Source organism: Propithecus coquereli, unplaced genomic scaffold (genome assembly GCF_000956105.1).
Source record: "Propithecus coquereli isolate 6110/MARCELLA unplaced genomic scaffold, Pcoq_1.0 Scaffold133, whole genome shotgun sequence".
In the NCBI taxonomy this organism is placed as follows: Eukaryota; Metazoa; Chordata; class Mammalia; order Primates; family Indriidae; genus Propithecus; species Propithecus coquereli.
Window position 1 is genome coordinate 3,408,631 of NW_012137525.1, and position 16,411 is coordinate 3,425,041.

The 16,411-nt window shown below is 42.3% G+C and overlaps 1 protein-coding gene across 1 annotated transcript in view; it reads left to right on the forward strand.

Annotated features, from left to right (window-relative positions):
- The window catches only part of SCIN (scinderin), a 95,592-nt gene that overhangs the window by 67,787 nt on the left and 11,394 nt on the right, over positions 1 to 16,411 (forward strand). Inside the window, exons 7-8 of the mRNA XM_012638740.1 lie at positions 8,292 to 8,382; positions 13,581 to 13,751. Of these exons, the coding sequence (XP_012494194.1) occupies positions 8,292 to 8,382; positions 13,581 to 13,751 (262 nt within the window). The remainder of the gene's footprint in view (positions 1 to 8,291; positions 8,383 to 13,580; positions 13,752 to 16,411) is intronic.

A 16,411-nucleotide genomic window follows, 5' to 3' on the forward strand; every position in this document is an offset into this window, starting at 1 on the left:
TAATTTCTTTCTATTTTTAGTAGAGACGGGGTCTCACTCTTGCTCAGACTGGTTTCGAACTCCTGAGCTCAAACAATCCGCCCGCCTCAGCCTCCCAGAGTGCTAGGATTACAGGCGTGAGCCACTGCGCCCGGCCTAAAAGCCACCATTTTTTTGAGCAGCATGTTTTTGCCAGCAAAGTGCTAGATGTTTCCATATATTATCTATCTTCCAAAAAAAAAAAGGGGGAGGGGAGATCAGACAGGTTAAGTATTTTAACCCAAAGTTACAAGTGTTGTATCTGGTGAAGCAATATTTCAAATCTTGTTCTGTAGGTCTCTTTAACTTTAAGGCCTGAGTATAGCTATTCTGGGTAGGTATGTCCTTATTTTGCAACTTCTTTATCTAAAATTTTAATTCAGAAAAGTGTTTGTGCAAAATAAGGCCTTGATAGGGATAAATTAATTATTCCCAGTCAGTTTTTCTTTTAGATTTTGTTTCATTGTCTTGCTCTTAATTCTCTTTGAGTGTAAAAAATTGTGCACTTAGAAGAAACAAAAAATGACTAAAGAAGAAATTCAGGAGAATGTTTTGAGAAATTAACAATTCACAATCTGCATAAATACTTATGTGGATATAACTAAAATGTATTAAATCAGCTTAAAAATTTTATTAGTAAATGCAGCTATTTCTTACATCATTTGAAAGTGTTTATTGAGCGCTGTATGTGTCAAATACTGTGCTAGTTGCTAGAGATAAAACCGTGGAAAAAAAATGATCTGTACACTCAAGAGCTTTTTCTTAAAGAAAAGCAGATGATTAACAGGCATTTTTAGTGCAATATAAAGGATTTTAAGATAAGATCAAGCTAAGTGTTTTTTGGGTAATTATAGACAAACCTCCCCCACCCCACCCCACTCCCGCCAATCCTAGGCTGTTGGTGGAGGGCTCTGCTATTGTTTCAATATTTGTCCCTTCCAAAACTCATGTTGAAACTCCAATGTGGTAGTATTGAGAGGTGGTAACTTTAAGAGATGAAAGCCCTCATGAATGGATTGATTCATTTATGGATTAATGTGATAATAGGTTATCATGGGAATGGGACTGGAGGCTTTATGAGAAAAGGAAGAGAGACCTGAGCAAGCACACTCAGCCCCCTCACCATGTGATACCCTGCTGTGCCACCTTAGGACTCTACAGAGAGTCCCAACCAGCAAGAAGGCCCTCACCAGATGTGACCCCTCGACCTTGGGCTTCTCAGCCTTCATCAAGCTAAGAAATAAATTCCTTTTCTTTATAAATTACCCAGTTTTAGTTAGTCTGTTACAAGCAACAGAAAACAGACTAAGATAGACTACTATTAATAGAAAAAGTGACATCTCAGTGGGAGCAAAAGTGGGAGCTAGACAGGTAAGCAGATAAGGAAGTTGTTCCAGGTAATGCAGGAAAAGGTGTGTTCTAATCTATGAGTAATAAAGAAGGGCTGGAGCACATTTAAGGAGCAAAAGATAAAACCAGAGAATTTAGAAGGAGCAAAATTATGAATGACCTCATAAACCATGCTAATGAAGATGAACTTTATTTTCAGCACATTGGGAGCCACTCGAAGAGTTTGCAAAGAGGAATTACATGACTGGTTTTATTTCAGAGAAATTATTTTGATTGACGTCTAAAGAATAGATTGGTGGAGGAATGGATTGGATTCCATTGGGAATGTTGCAGTAATCTGGCTAAATGATAACGTGGCTGAATTCAGTGTAATACCTGTAAGGTTTTTGGATGTTCGGCACCAGAGAAAGAAAGACGAGCAGAGTGTAAAGGGCAAGCAACGAGGCTTTATTGGGGAAAGGGGAAAAAGAGCGCTCCCAGGCGAGGTTCACTGGTCCCGAGAGAGGGGGCCAGAGAAGTCACGTGCCCAGAAATGTTAAGCGGGCTTATAAAGGTTTTAGAGTTGGGGGATGGGGGTTTTTCTTCGGTGCGAAGTTTTGGCACGCAAAGTGGAGAGTTCTTTGTTACAGTATTAGGACGGGTCTCGTGGGCTCCTCTTTTTTTTTCAGGGAGGGGAGGGGTGCCCGCCACCAGCCTTACATTCCGGCGTTTTGGTTATGTTGGGTGCCGCTCTTTCTGACTACTTCCTGCTGTGAGGGGACGTAGTTAGGCGCTATGGGCCGGAGTCGGCTGGTGGAGGGGTGACTGGTTGAGGGGTGACTGGTCAGGGGGAGTATGGATGAAGAGGTAGGTGGTTTACTGCCACTTGAGATACCTCCTATAGGCGGCGCTGGAGGAACTGACCCAGCGAGGTTAGTTGTCTTTGTAGTGAGGCCAGCGAAGCAGACGTGGTCTTCAGAGCAATTTGTAGGCGATCTGCAAAATCATATAGAGTTAATTAAGGGACTACTATGACAGAGAAACAAGGACCCGGGATGAATGTATTGACGCAGTGGGTGAGTCCCAAGGGGAGGGACTCGCGTACCTTAAATCTTTAGACATAAATTGAATCAGGAGCAGCTGTTGGAAGGGCCAGAAGATATAGAAGTCCGCGTAAGACGGAGTTTAGTGGGACCTACCTGGTGGCATGAGTAGGATGGGGAAGCATCTTGAGGTGGGGACCTTTTGATGCGTGAGATATGATGCCAAGAACCGGTAGGGTCGTTTAGAAGTTTTACAGCCGTAGGTGTTGTTAAAACGACTGTATGGGGCCCTGTCCACTGGGGTTCAAGGGGCTTAGAGTGAAGAGTTTCAAGAAGTACCGAGTCACCGGGGTGTATACCCGTGTGAGAGATATTAGAGTTGGTTTCCGGTGGCTGAGGCAGATGTCTGTCCGCGTGGGCACGGAGAAGTTGCCTTTGGCTAGATGTAAGGCTGAGGTAAAAGCAATCAGTGAGACAAAGGCATAGGCTGCCTGGTGCCTGCCGTTATCTCTCACGGAAGAGCTGCCATTAACAAACAATGTTAAGTCTGCCCCGGGGAGGGGGCAGCCTTGGTAAGGTGGGAGAGGCTGTGGGCAGAGCTGAGGAATCTGGAAAGAGAGAGAAGAAGAAGGATGGAGATTCCGGAGGAAAAGTGGAGGGTGGTCGGGACAGGAGAACATGATAAGGAAGGAATGGGTGATGGGACGGTCCTCTATTAGGCAGGTTAGGGGACTGGTGGTGGGGGGCTGAGAGGGATTGCCATCAATACCCATGACCGACACCTGGGAAGGATAAGTAGGGCCTGAAAAAGAAGGCAGGACAGAGTAGGTAGCCCCTGTGTCAACCAGAAAGGATACTGCCTTATCCGCTACCTTGATTGTTACCCTGGACTCGACGAGGGTGATCAGGGTTGCCGAGTTGGGGCCTCTTCAGTCTTCGGCAGCCAGACCCAAAACTGCCATTGACAGGTCTAGGGATGGAAGGACTGACTCTCTGGACTTTTGTCTCGAGGGGCAGTCACTTTTCCAGTGTCCCTCTTGACCACATGCTGGGCAAGGCTTGGTGGGTGGATGTGGCTGCGGGCACTGCTTGGCCCAGTGGCCTTTCTTACTGAACTTGAAGCAGGTGACTGGTGGAGTGCGGCTGGTCGCCTTAAACGAGGTTGATGGCTTCTCGGGTCTCACCAGCCTTGGCTGCAACCAAGGCTTGGTCTTGCAGGTGTGCCTTTTGGCGGACACGGGCTTTTTTTTTGGGTCTCTGCCTGTTTATCTCGGGAATTAAAGATTTTAAATGTCAAGTTTACCAGGTCTCGGATGGGGGTCTGAGGGCCCTCCTCTGCCTTTTTGAGTTTTTTTTCTGATATCAAGAGATGACTGCGTAATACAGTGGGTTGCAAGGACAGTAGCCCCTGTGGGGGAGGTAGGGTCTCGGCGAGTATATTGGATAAGAACGTCTGTAAGGCGGCTCAGGAAGGCCGCGGGGTTTTTGCCTGCCCTTTGAGTGAGTTTCCTGAGTTTGTCATAATTTATAGAGCGATGAGCCGCAGCCTGGAGGCCGGCAAGGACACACTGTAACACCTCCTCGGTCCCGGCCACTTCACGCAGTGGGCAGATGAGAGGACGATCAGAAGGGAGTGTGTGAGAGCAGGTGTGATGGCTGATAGGAGACCGCGGGGGAGACTGGGGGAATGGAGCGGTGGGTTGGGCAGAGGGCTCGGGCGGAGAGTGACCAGAGTAAGGCGGGGGTCTAACGGGAGGGTGGCCGAGAGAGTCTGGGGAATCTGAGAAGGCCGAGGATCAGGATGCAGTATTTGTCTTTCTGGAACATTTACTTGTACAAGCCCGACAGCAGCGTGTACATCCTGCCCTGCACCAGCCACGGCCCCGGAGCTGCTGGAGCCGCCGGGCTACATCTCCGCTGACCCTGAAGGGCGCCTGACGGGACTTGGCCCGGACACTGGGGCAGAGGCGAGGGCTGCTGGAGGGAGATCTGAGAGGGGTGGTGGGGAGGGATCTGGAGAGAGAGGAGAGTTGTGAGCCAGGAGGACCTGCGCAGGGTTACAGGTTTGACCAAGGGAGGGGCGGGAGTGCAAGTAGAACTTGCTTGAGTCAGGGGCTCGCATGAAAGCCGCCGTGGCGCAATGGAGGTGAAGGCCAGTGCTGCTCGTCAGCCAAGGTGGGATCCCGAGGCCTCTCTAGTCCGCCAAGGGCACACCATCAGCCCGTCTGGCCCGCTGCACCGGGGAGGTGGAGTACGAGTGCACGTAGAAGAAAGCCTGGAGGGTGCAGATAGCCTGGGGGCCGAGTAGGGAGACCTTAAGTAGTTAAGGGAAACATAGAGAGCTGAGAAGGCATCTGGAGAGACAGGAAGAGACGGTGCCGGCTGATGAGAGGACAGTGTCAGGGAGAGAGAGAGAGAAAATATAGAGAAAGCGATAATGGGAGTGCGAGCAGGAAAAGGCTTGGACATATGGGATCTCTGACCATTTGCCGCTCCTGTGACAAAAATTGTCAAGGTCTTGTAAGACATTGAAATCGAAAGTCCCATTTTTAGGCCATTGAGAGTCATTGTCCAATTTATACATCAGCCAGGCAGTATTGCAGTAAAAAATGAGGCGCCTGACCGGATGTCTAAATCCAGGGCTTTTAAATTGGCCATTAGACACCCTAGGGGCATCTCTCGGGGAATTGTAGAAGATTGGCTACCCATGTTGCCCCAACCCGAATGGGGGAAACACACAGGAACAGTATCCTGACTACAGAGGCCACAGAAGTATGGGGGACGTCTCCCCCGAGACTAGTGCGCCGGAACGGAAAAGGGGTGAGAGGAATTCAGGTGTCCCCGAATGACCTCAACCCCTGGAATGGGAGAGCCTCTGACGTGGGCCCACGGTTTAATGGACCGGAACAGGATCCGGTGGGGGGGAACAGAGACTCCCCGTGGGAGATTCCGGTTGAGATAACACAGGGTGACTCACCCAGGCCGAGGTAATTAGGGACTGGAAGGCGCGGGGGAGGTCCGGGTCCGGAATGCGAGAGTCCGTGGAAGGGGCGGCGCAGCCAAAACACCGTCCAGGGTTTCGGCACCAAATGTAAGGTTTTTGGATGTTCGGTGCCAGAGAAAGAAAGACGAGCAGAGTGTAAAGGGCAAGCAACGAGGCTTTATTGGGGAAAAGGAAGGAGCGCTCCCAGGCGAGGTTCACTGGTCCTGAGAGAGGGGGCCAGAGAAGTCACGTGCCCAGAAGTGTTGAGCAGGCTTATAAAGGCTTTACAGTTGGGGGATGGGGGTTTTTCTTCGGTGCGAAGTTTTGGTACGCAAAGTGGAGAGTTCTTTGTTACAGTATTAGGGCGGGGGTCTCGTAGACTTCTCTTTTTTTTTTTAGAGAGGGGAGGGGTGCCCGCCACCAGCCTTACAATACCAACAATAAGAAAGGAAAGCATGAGACGTATTTGCAAGGTGTTAAGGAGATAGCATCAGAAAGATTGGTTACGGGGAGCGGAGAAGATTACAAAGTCAAGGATGCCTAGGTTTATGGGCTGAGCATAAGTGGGTAGTGTTTTATTTACTGAGATAAAGAATTCAGGAGAAAGGTTCGGCCTACACAGTAAAAAATTCAGTGAGGAAAAGAGGACAATGAGAACGTACCACATTGTTAATAGTTACTGTCTGGAGGGGGTGGTTACTTAGTTTTCTTGAAATCTAACTTGAAGTGTTCAACATTTCTGTGATGAAAATGTATACATTTTTGAGATATCAAGGATGTAAGTTAAATACTTGAGAGCACTTTTGTGGGTTTTTGCCATTCAAAATCGTAGATGATAAATATGTAATTTTGTTAATGTTATATGGTTTGTGGAACTTCAAAAGCTTCCATAAAGATAGTAAAGAAGCATTTAGAAAATAAGCAGTTCTCTTGAAGACTGGCTTTCAAATAAAACAACTTTCCGCTTTGTGTGATAATCTTGATACAGGGATGTCAACAAATTAAGTCTAAGAAGCAGAGTCGAAGGTGAAAGACTAGAATTAAATCGACTTTTGAATATATAAACCTGTCTTTTTTAGCTCTGAAACCACTTATATTCTGAAATGATAGGAGAAAAATAATTTCAGCAGTGATCTTTTCTCTAAAATGTCAGGTAATTGGTATTGAACAAATGATAATAATGAATCTCTTGAAGTAGTAAATTTCATTTTTATGCAGCATTCATATTTAATGAGCAACAAGCACCAGAGGTTTATAAAGCAGAAATCATGTCAAAGTAGGTTGCTTTTTCCTTTTTCCTAAGCACAGGATCTCGAAATTAGAAACAAAGAGTGACTGTATTATGCTTGATGGTAGTAGAATACTTGACCTTCTGGGTCATAGATCCATAAAGCAAATTAGTTTGAATCTGCGTGGATGGGAGCATGGCACTCTGACAGGAATAGGAAGAAGGGTTCCAGATGAGTAGTCCAGTATTTGTTAAGAGTGTCAGAAGGCAAAGTTTGGCGATGTTTTTCAGGTTTGCTGAAAAAAAGAGCAAAATGAAGACAAACGTTGGATGCTATTATCTGTTAGGTGGTTGAATTTTTTTCCTCCAGAATAAAAGCAAAATAGAAAGCAGCCATTTTTAACAACGGCCAGATGTGAGAAGTCAGGAAACCACAGATGTGACCAAGAAGTAGTGCACGACGACAGAACCTGCTGTGGATCATCACCCGCAGCTCTGTGTTAGCCCCCACTTTGTGCTCTGGGTGGCTCACAGAGGTGTTCGTTAGAATTATAGGCTCATGGAAAATTTAGGGTATTAACATTAAAAGACTACATTTTTTATGAATGTCTTTATTAGGGAAAGCATTTTTTAAATTTTCTTATAAAGTATGCATGTTTTTTTCTTTCTCTGCACCCCTCTGTAGAACATTTTTACATCAACCATTTGCCTATGCTGGTCAAATGACAAATTCTGTGACAAGATACGCAACCTGCTCCCAGTGGGTTGGGGGGTGTGGGTGTGTGTTGCCCAAGGTGGCAGGTTATTTTAATCTGTTCTGAATATGGAAGAGATTACTGTCAAAGTTTCAGAAGAAAAGATATGGGTAATTCTCAAAATCTAATTTCCAGGTTAGTATTCTTGCTGCTAGATAGAGATGGGAAAGTCAGCTAAAAAACAATGCTTAATGAATGCTTAGGCTGTTTTGGGTTTGGTTTTGTTCCCCCCGACCCCCATCAGGCTTGTCAAACAGGCAGATCTCCCAAAGATTACTTGATAGGTTAAAGTGATACAGAGTTACAGCCAAAGGCTACCCTAGAGAGAGAAGTTGCAAATGAACTGGACAAATCAATTGATCTTATTGACCTTATCTGGGTGCTGGTAGATTAGCTTCTTGTACAGCTTTGCTAATAATTCCTTATAGAATTGTTAGAATGACAAAATAGGGCCTCTCCATTGCCTATTTCTGATGATTATTTTCTTGATTTTTCTAGGTTCCAGACATTTGGTTCTATGCTCATGAATATTCATAGAAACATAAAATGCCTCTAATATCCAGGCTAATAGTTTTGGCTCAGATTCTCATACTCAGATGGATTATTTTCAGTATAGAGATGATTTCCCAAAAATAGGCAGCTCCAACTTGGAATCAGATGGACTTGATTACTTAGCTAACTTACATAAGCAGCAAAAGCCCTACGTCTTTGAAATGGAGATAAAAATGCCTACCACATATATTTCTAGATAATACACAGGACAATTCATGGCTCAACGTTAGCACTTTGAAAAAAATAGCTTTGACAGCTCATATCATGTTAAAACAGTTTCTTCTTGATCCGTCATAATGACTTAAGTCTCTGCTTGCAATGCCTATCTGAGAAGATCTTAAAACTTAAAAACAAGCTAATTTATTTTACTTTGATTCCTCTAGGCAAGGAGCGAATGCCACAAGAGATGAGCTGACCACATCTGCATTCCTGACTGTTCAGTTAGATCGGTCTCTTGGAGGACAGGCTGTTCAGGTTGGGATATTTTTACCCCCAAAACTCACACGAGTTAAAGTCTTGCTAACTCCATTTCTAGCTACAGCTCCCTTCTCAAATTGGGATGGGAATTTGATATTTTCTTGATGTTAACTTTTTTCCATTTTAGAATTCAAATATTCCTACTCTTATGCCATGCTAGTTCTCTCAGATTTGAGAAAAGAGGGAACACACAAAAGCAAAATTAAAACAACAAAAAACTATTAACAGATTTAAGAGCCTGAAAGAATCTTCCCGTTAGAATCACACCATATGCCAATGATAGTCACTTGATATTAAAACTGTTCTACCTGTGTTATTACTTCCAGCTGTTGTTAAACAGATGTTGTAGACAGAATAATGTTCCCAAGATGTTCACAACCCAGTCCTCAGAATGTGCAAGTATGTTACAAGGCAAAGGAGAATTAAGGATGGAGATGGAATTAAATTGCTCACCAGCAGATCTTAAAGTAGGAGATTATCTGGGATTACTGGGTGGGCCCAGAGTAATCACCAAGGTCCTTATAAGTAAAACAGGGAGGGCCGGGCACCATGGCTGATGCCCGTAATCCTGGCACTCTGGGAGGCCGAGGAGGGAGGATCGCTTGAGGTCAAGAGTTCGAAACCAGCTTGAGCAAGAACGAGACATCCGTCTCTACTAAAAATAGAAAAAACTAACTGGTGTGGTGGTGCACGCCTGTAGTCCCAGCTACAGGGGAGGCTGAGACAGGAGGATCGCTTAAGCCCAGGAGTTTGAGGTTGCTATGAGCTAGGCTGATGCCACAGCACTCTAGCCTAGGTGACAGAGCGAGACTCTGTCTCACAAAAAAAAAAAAAAAAACAGGGAGGCAGGTAGTCAGAGGCATGCAACGTGAGCAATAGGCAGAAGTTGCTAGCTTTGAAGATAGAAGGGCACCCCAGCAAAAGAAGCTACAAAAGACAAGGAAATGGATTCACCCCTGGAACTGCTACAAAGGACTATAGCCCTGTGATAGCTTGATTTTAGCCTAGTGACTAAATTGTTATCTCAGATTTCAGCCCAGTGACTAAATTAGCCCAGTACTTTAGAGTTTTGACTTCCAGAACTGTGAGATAATAAATTTGTGCTATTTTAAGCCACTAAAATCATAGTAATTTGAGCCAGGTGCAGTGGCACAACACCTGCAGTTCCGGCTACTCAGGAGGCTGAAGCAAAGGGATTGCTTAAGCCCAGGGGTTTGAGGCTAGCCTAGGCAACATAATGAGACTCCATTTCTAAAAAACAAATAAATAAAAATAAGTAAATAAATAAAATCATGGTATTTATTAGAGTAGCAATAGGAAATAAATAGGACAGTATAGAACAAGCACAGATTAATAATTTTAATTAACCAGTTAATAAAGTTAGAATATCTTATACTCTCAAATCATAAAATTGCCTAAGTTATGCTTTGCACAGGCAAACTGAAATAAACCTTGATAAGAGAGTGTGGATCCTTATTTTTCCTTTTTATTTTATTTTTTTTTTTTTTATGGATATACAACATTTTATTTATCCACTCATCAGTTGATGGACATTAAATTGTTTTTGCTTTTTTGGCTTTTATAAATAATGTTCCTGTAAATGTTTATATACATATTTTTGTGGATATGTATGTTTTCCTTTCTCTCATATGCCTAGAAGAGGAATTTTTGGATCATGGTACCTTTATGCTTAACTTCTCGTGGAATTACCAAACTGTTTTCCATAGTTATTGTATTATTTTTCATTCCCAACAGGATTCTGATTTCTCCGTATCCTGGTCAATACTTGTTATTGTCTTTTGTTTATTTTATCCATCCTAGTAAAAGTGGAGTGGTATCTAATTTTGGTTTTAATTTGCATTTTCCTGATGAACAAAAATGTTGAGCATTTTTTGGATGTGCTTATTGGGAATTTGTATATCTTTGCAGAAATATTTGTTCAACTGACTTGCCCATTTTTCATTGAGTTATTTGACTTTTTATTGTTGAGTTTTAAAAGTTCTTTATATATTCTGAATTCAGATATCATATCAGATGTAAAATTTGCAGATGTTCTCTCCTAATTCAACAGATCATGTACTTAATTTCTTGAATCTGAGTTAGATTTTCCATTTCTTCTTTACTCAGTTTTGATAGTTTATGTCAAATTTGCAGACGTTTTCTCCCAATTCAACAGATTGTCTATTTACTTTCTTGAATCTGAATTAGATTTTCCATTTCTTTCTTTTTTTTTATAACTAGAATTCTTTTTTTTTATTATTTCAGGATATTATGAGGGTACAAACATTATGGTTACATTTTATGTCTTTGCCTCACCCAAGCAAGGGTTAGAGTCATGCCCTTCCCCTCTACAATGCTCCCTGTGTCCTTTAGTTGCGAGTTTATCCCCCCATCCCCCTAATTTCCTATTTAGATACTAGAATCTTTACTGAAACAAAGTCCAACACCCAAAAGTGAGAGGGGAAGGGGAGGAAAGGGAGGACAGAAATGGGAGTGGAGAAAGAGAAAAGATGGGGAGAAAAGGGAAATAAAAGAGGTCAGAGAGGAGAGGAGGGAAGGGAAGAGAGAAGAGGAAAGGACAGAGGAGAGAAATGTATTTTTTATTTGGATATTTCTGAAAATAAAATAACTTGAGATGATTAAATCTAAATTCAAAATGACAATTCCATATAAATAGAAATAAGTCAAATTTATATATATATATGTGTGTGTGTGTGTGTGTGTATATATATATATAGAGAGAGAGAGAGAGAGAGCAATTGAGATAAAGGGGGCCAGAAGAGCTAATGTATTGATTTATTTATTATAAAAATTTGAATGTCACACAATACCAATGTCTAGTTCTAGATCTCCTCACTGTGTCTGAGGGACTGTTTCCAGCCTGGTTCAACCTTCTGTCCTCTTAAGTTCAGCTGCTCCTCTTCTTATGTGTATGGTGGAGTATCTGCTACTTATTTCAAGATCCTTATTAGTAACCACAGGAAACTCTTGGTCTTTCTTATTTAATTCCTTACTGTATAACTGAAATACAGACTTCAAGGAGACCTCTTTCCCTCTAGTGTGCTCCAGTGTGTCTGTCTACTGCTTGTTCCTTGTCCCTACACTAGCACTAAGTAGCGCTCAAGCACTCTTCCCTTTGTCCCGCCCCCCCACTGCCCACCCCCATCCTCCCCGCCCTCCTTCCTAGCTGAGCTGCTGCACACTGGAGCTATCTCTACATGGCTGTGTGTTTTCTCTGGCCAGTTTTTGAGAAGATGTCTGCTCCAGTATCTTCCAGATCAGTGTCAAACTGAAAGCAGGTGCTTATTTGGCCAGTGTAGTGACGTTTCTGATACAGCAGCATTAAGGATTCCCTTTGCACAATTGTGTCTAACTTCCTCATTCCTGATGTCAAGTGAGCTAAGAGTTTATGTGGTAAACAAGTTTTTTATTTTGTCAAATATTTATAATTGTTTAATTGCTCCTTCAAATGTAATAATTAAATAGAGAGGTAAGTCAGATACTTTAGAACATAAAATCTAAGATGAGGCTGAATTTGATCTTCTAGCTGGTTTGCTTTCCATCTTGGTGCTTGTTAATAGATATATAAAGCAAGTTAGATCTAAATTTAAAGGTGCATATTAACTTTTTTTAACAAGTTAACTTGCTAATTAATTGTTAATTAACAAATTAACAAGATGATTGAATTCTTTAAATGTACTCAAGTTTGTCATTAAATTGATCCTTAAAGAATTTATTACCAAATTATTAAAAAACTTTGAATATATGCATTGTGCCTTACCTATTCTATATTTCAGAGTAGAATATTTGATACACCCAATTAATGAATTTCCATGAATTGTTTTAACCAGTTGAATCCTAAATTGACAACAAAATGGTAATTTTTAGCTTAATCCACCAGGTGGCAGTAGTTTATAATACTGCATACAAAACTAAAGTCCTGTATTGCTGTTTTAAACATTTCTTTCTAGAGTATATTAACAATACTGAATATTGTTCAATCTACCTTTTTTTTCTGTCTTATTCTCCTTTCATATTAGGGGATGGGCCTTAGTCGGTGGTCCCCTTTCTCTTATGTTGGCAATTGAAGTTTTCTCCGTGTTATGTGAAATACTAAGCTAACAGTGGCTATTCCCTCCTACCCCCATCCCAAGCTCTGGGCCTGTGACTGAAGAAACATTTCCATAATTTACTGCTCACTTATTTGAATGCCTACTAGTCTTATGAAGTCAGTTATTCTCAATGTGCGCTAGGCCTCCCCATAAGGGTAAGTGCATCGGCATACTCATTCACCTGGTTTCTAGAAAAAGACAGACAAGAGTAGGAGAGACAGCTTAATTCTAGCATAGGGCAAAACAAATGAAAAAAATAGAGGACTGACACAAAATCTGAACTCTTTATGTAAGGAAAAAAATACATCAATAGTTGATGTGAAAAATAAGAAATTCTAATCCAGTACTTGGTGTTGGCAAAAATCAGGAAAATAATTTACCATTTATTTCTTCAATTTCTTCATTCTGAAAAGTCTTTGTATTGTAGAAAAAATAAGTTGTTTATAAAGAACACATGTACTATTGCCATTTCTATAGGTAAGTTAAAAAGTAGAAAGTATGTTCTGTTTTGCCAGTTTTTAATACTTGGGTAGAAATCTTCTTGTGTGTGTGATTTTTAAAAATTTCCCAAATAATGGGGATATAGAAATAATGAGTATGATTTTGTGTCATCTTATTTTTTGAAGCCTTTGAATGTACATCTCTTAACTTTCTGAACCAGACCCCAAATTCATGAGAATCTAGTACTTCTGTAGACATCTGTAAAATGTTGATGCTCTTGAAAGAAGAGGAATTTTCATATGAGTTCACAGACACCAGCACTTTGTGGTTGTGTTTTCTCTTTTGGAGACGTGGATGAACAGACTTAAAGCAGAAAGTGCTGCAGTATGGCAGTGTGCCCCCAACTAGGAACTACTCAGAGACTCTGTGTCTGGGGTAACAAAAGATTCTTAAGTCCATGAGGAAACTGTGCTTGATTATCATAAACCTGTATTTTCTGTTAATCATCATTCTTCCTGCTCTTGACTTTTTAATTTTTGTTTTGTTTTCAAAAAGAAAAAGTAAGAACACATTTAGAAATACGACCTTCTTTCATCACACTCTCTATTACACTTCTGTTAATTCTCCCATCCTCCTCCCCAGATCCGAGTCTCCCAAGGCAAAGAGCCTGTTCACCTGCTGAGTTTGTTCAAAGACAAACCGCTCATTATTTACAAGAATGGAACATCAAAGAAAGGAGGTCAGGCACCTGCTCCCCCTACACGCCTCTTTCAAGTCCGGAGAAACCTGGCATCCATCACCAGGATTGTAGAGGTAATGTCACACATTCAATAAAACATGCCCTAGTTATGGACTTCCCGATGGACCTGAGCCATCAACAAATATTGGTCTTTAAAACTTGGCAAGCCCACTGTTCACAATAAAAAACACCAAAAGCAGGAGAGTTGAGTGAAAAGTGAAACTCCAAATACTAGGCCTCTCACATTTTGCAACTGCATTGAACCCAAACAAATGAATTTTTAGAATACAGTAACAAATCAAGCTGTCAAAGGCATGAGGCAGCTTAAGCTCTATCTTGAAAGGCCTGTGGTAGATGGATCACACGTGATGGTCAGATGACTGAGCACACTGGGGACATTTGAGTGGGAAGGCCTTGGTTCGCGCAAGTGTAACAAATGTGGGAGGCACGCCCCGCCACACTGGACTAGAACCTTACCTGTATTGGCGAAATGAGAGGTTCTGACGGCAGCTAGAAAAGAAATCAAACCCCCCTTATGATGGAGACACAAAATAGGACCTCCTGGTATAGACAAGAGCAGCCTGCCCAGGTTTTTAAATGGCTGAGTGTTTTGACCTATAGGACGATCCTGTCTCACCTTGTATCCCAGTCACCTCAGTCACCACTGAAATCCAAGCCCCCCACATCACCCCTAAACTGCCCTGCACACTCTGCACATTCCCAAACCTGGAGCCCTCCCCCAACACTTGCCCTCCATGCAACCATTCACCAGAGACCTTAAAACAGGATCGGTCATCACACCCTCCACCTGCAACCTTTTCTGGAAGCCTCCTGCCCCCTTCACCTTATTGCCCTACAACTGTCCTCTGAGGACAATTCCTGTGCAACCCTCTCAAGTGGAAGTTATATTTTCCCCAGTGCCCGCTCACCAGGGCCTCAGGGACGGACTGGACGGGGTACCCTCCTTGTGTCTTTGGTTTCTCTCCTTTCATCAGCCTCTCCCTCCTCCAACCCTCTTGTGCTGTCTTCTACTGAGCTTCCCGTCCTTCCCTCTTATTCTTTGATGGCTTCAGCCATTGCCTCACTATCTCCATCACTCTGCCTTCTCTCTCCCAACAATCTTTTCCTTGACTCCATTTCCTCTCACATCCTCATGGTCCTATACTCAGTTTTGCCATTGGCAGTAAATATACCTACTCAGAAATCTCTTTCAATCATCTAATAATCTCTGACAACCATCTCCTGCCCTTTGGCTCCTCTACCCCAGGGTGCACACTCAGGCAATTCTCTAGTCCTGTAGCTGAATCCGTGACCCTCAGCATCCTTCACACCCTTCCTGTCCTCCTCTGTCCCCAGATCCTCAGCACCCTCTGCTCTCTACTGATACCTTGATTCAGAGTTCACAGAGAATATAAATATAATCACACATGAATCACCTTATGTACTCTCCTGCAATTTTACTAACTTGTTTTCATCTGTGCATATATAATCTCTTTCCCTTCTGTTTTATGAAATAAATATTAAAATTTTATTTATATTTTAAAATTTATAAATATTTTATGTTAATAATTTTCATATAAATAATGAAGTGTTTTATAAATTTATATCAGTATATTATTATTCATAAATTAGCAATGAATAGTATAAAGTGATGTATCGATAAGTAATTTAATCAATGTTTATTACATAGATTAACCAATGCAGCTCCTAATTTGGCTCTCTAAGGCCAAATTCCTCCCTCCGCCTCTCTGCCCCCAACTTCTGTCTAGGCTCCCCTCCTATCTTGTTTTCGTAAGGTTGTTCCTGGATTTCTCTCTTTCTGATGCATTTACCCCACTTCCAGTTCATTGTGCTTGCAGGCAATAGTCCCCTTTCTCTTCCGTATCATCAATTGATTCTTCTATCCTGCATCATTTACTTTGAATTACAAAGATGGCAAAAACCTCCCATCATTTCTTTAAAAATGGTGTCTTAACTGACCTTGACCTTCTCCTACTATCACATCATTTCTCTGTCCTTCTTAAGAGCACAAATCCTTCAAAGATCTGTCTTGAAGCAAACTTGAAAGAGCCTTCACCCACTCACGTTCTCTACTTTTTAATCCTGCTCTCTCTAAAGCCAGCCCAATCAGATGTCCATTTCCACAACTCCACTGAAGTAGTTTTTATCTAGTTTGCCAGTGACCTGACTCGTGCCACAATCAAATCTCTGATCTCTGATCTCATTTTTCTTAACCTCCCACCAGCATTTACCAGAGTCAACCTTTTCTGTTTTACTGAACACTTTTTTTCACTAGGGATCTGTAACACCATCCATATCATGATTTCTTCCAAACCTGCCGACCACTCTTCTAGGGGCAATTTTGCTGGGATTTCCTCTTCCACTTGACCTCTAAGCTCTTGAGTGCTCCGAGGCTCAGTCTTGGCCCCCTTCATAGCGGTCTCATTCAGTCATATAGTTTAAATGCGAGCATGTATTAATATATAGATCTCGTGCAGAACATTTTGTGCACAGATTCTGCTGTGTTCAATTACAACTAATTTTTTGAACTATCAAATTGACAGTTAAGCTGTCATCTGTGGGTATTCTCAGTTGATTTCAGTTGGAAAAGTCAACCAAAATATAGTATCGTTGGCCGGGAGCGGTGGCTCACGCCTGTAATCCTAGCACTCTGGGAGGCTGAGGCAGGCGGATTGTTTGAGCTCAGGAGTTTGAAACCAGCCTGAGCAAGAGC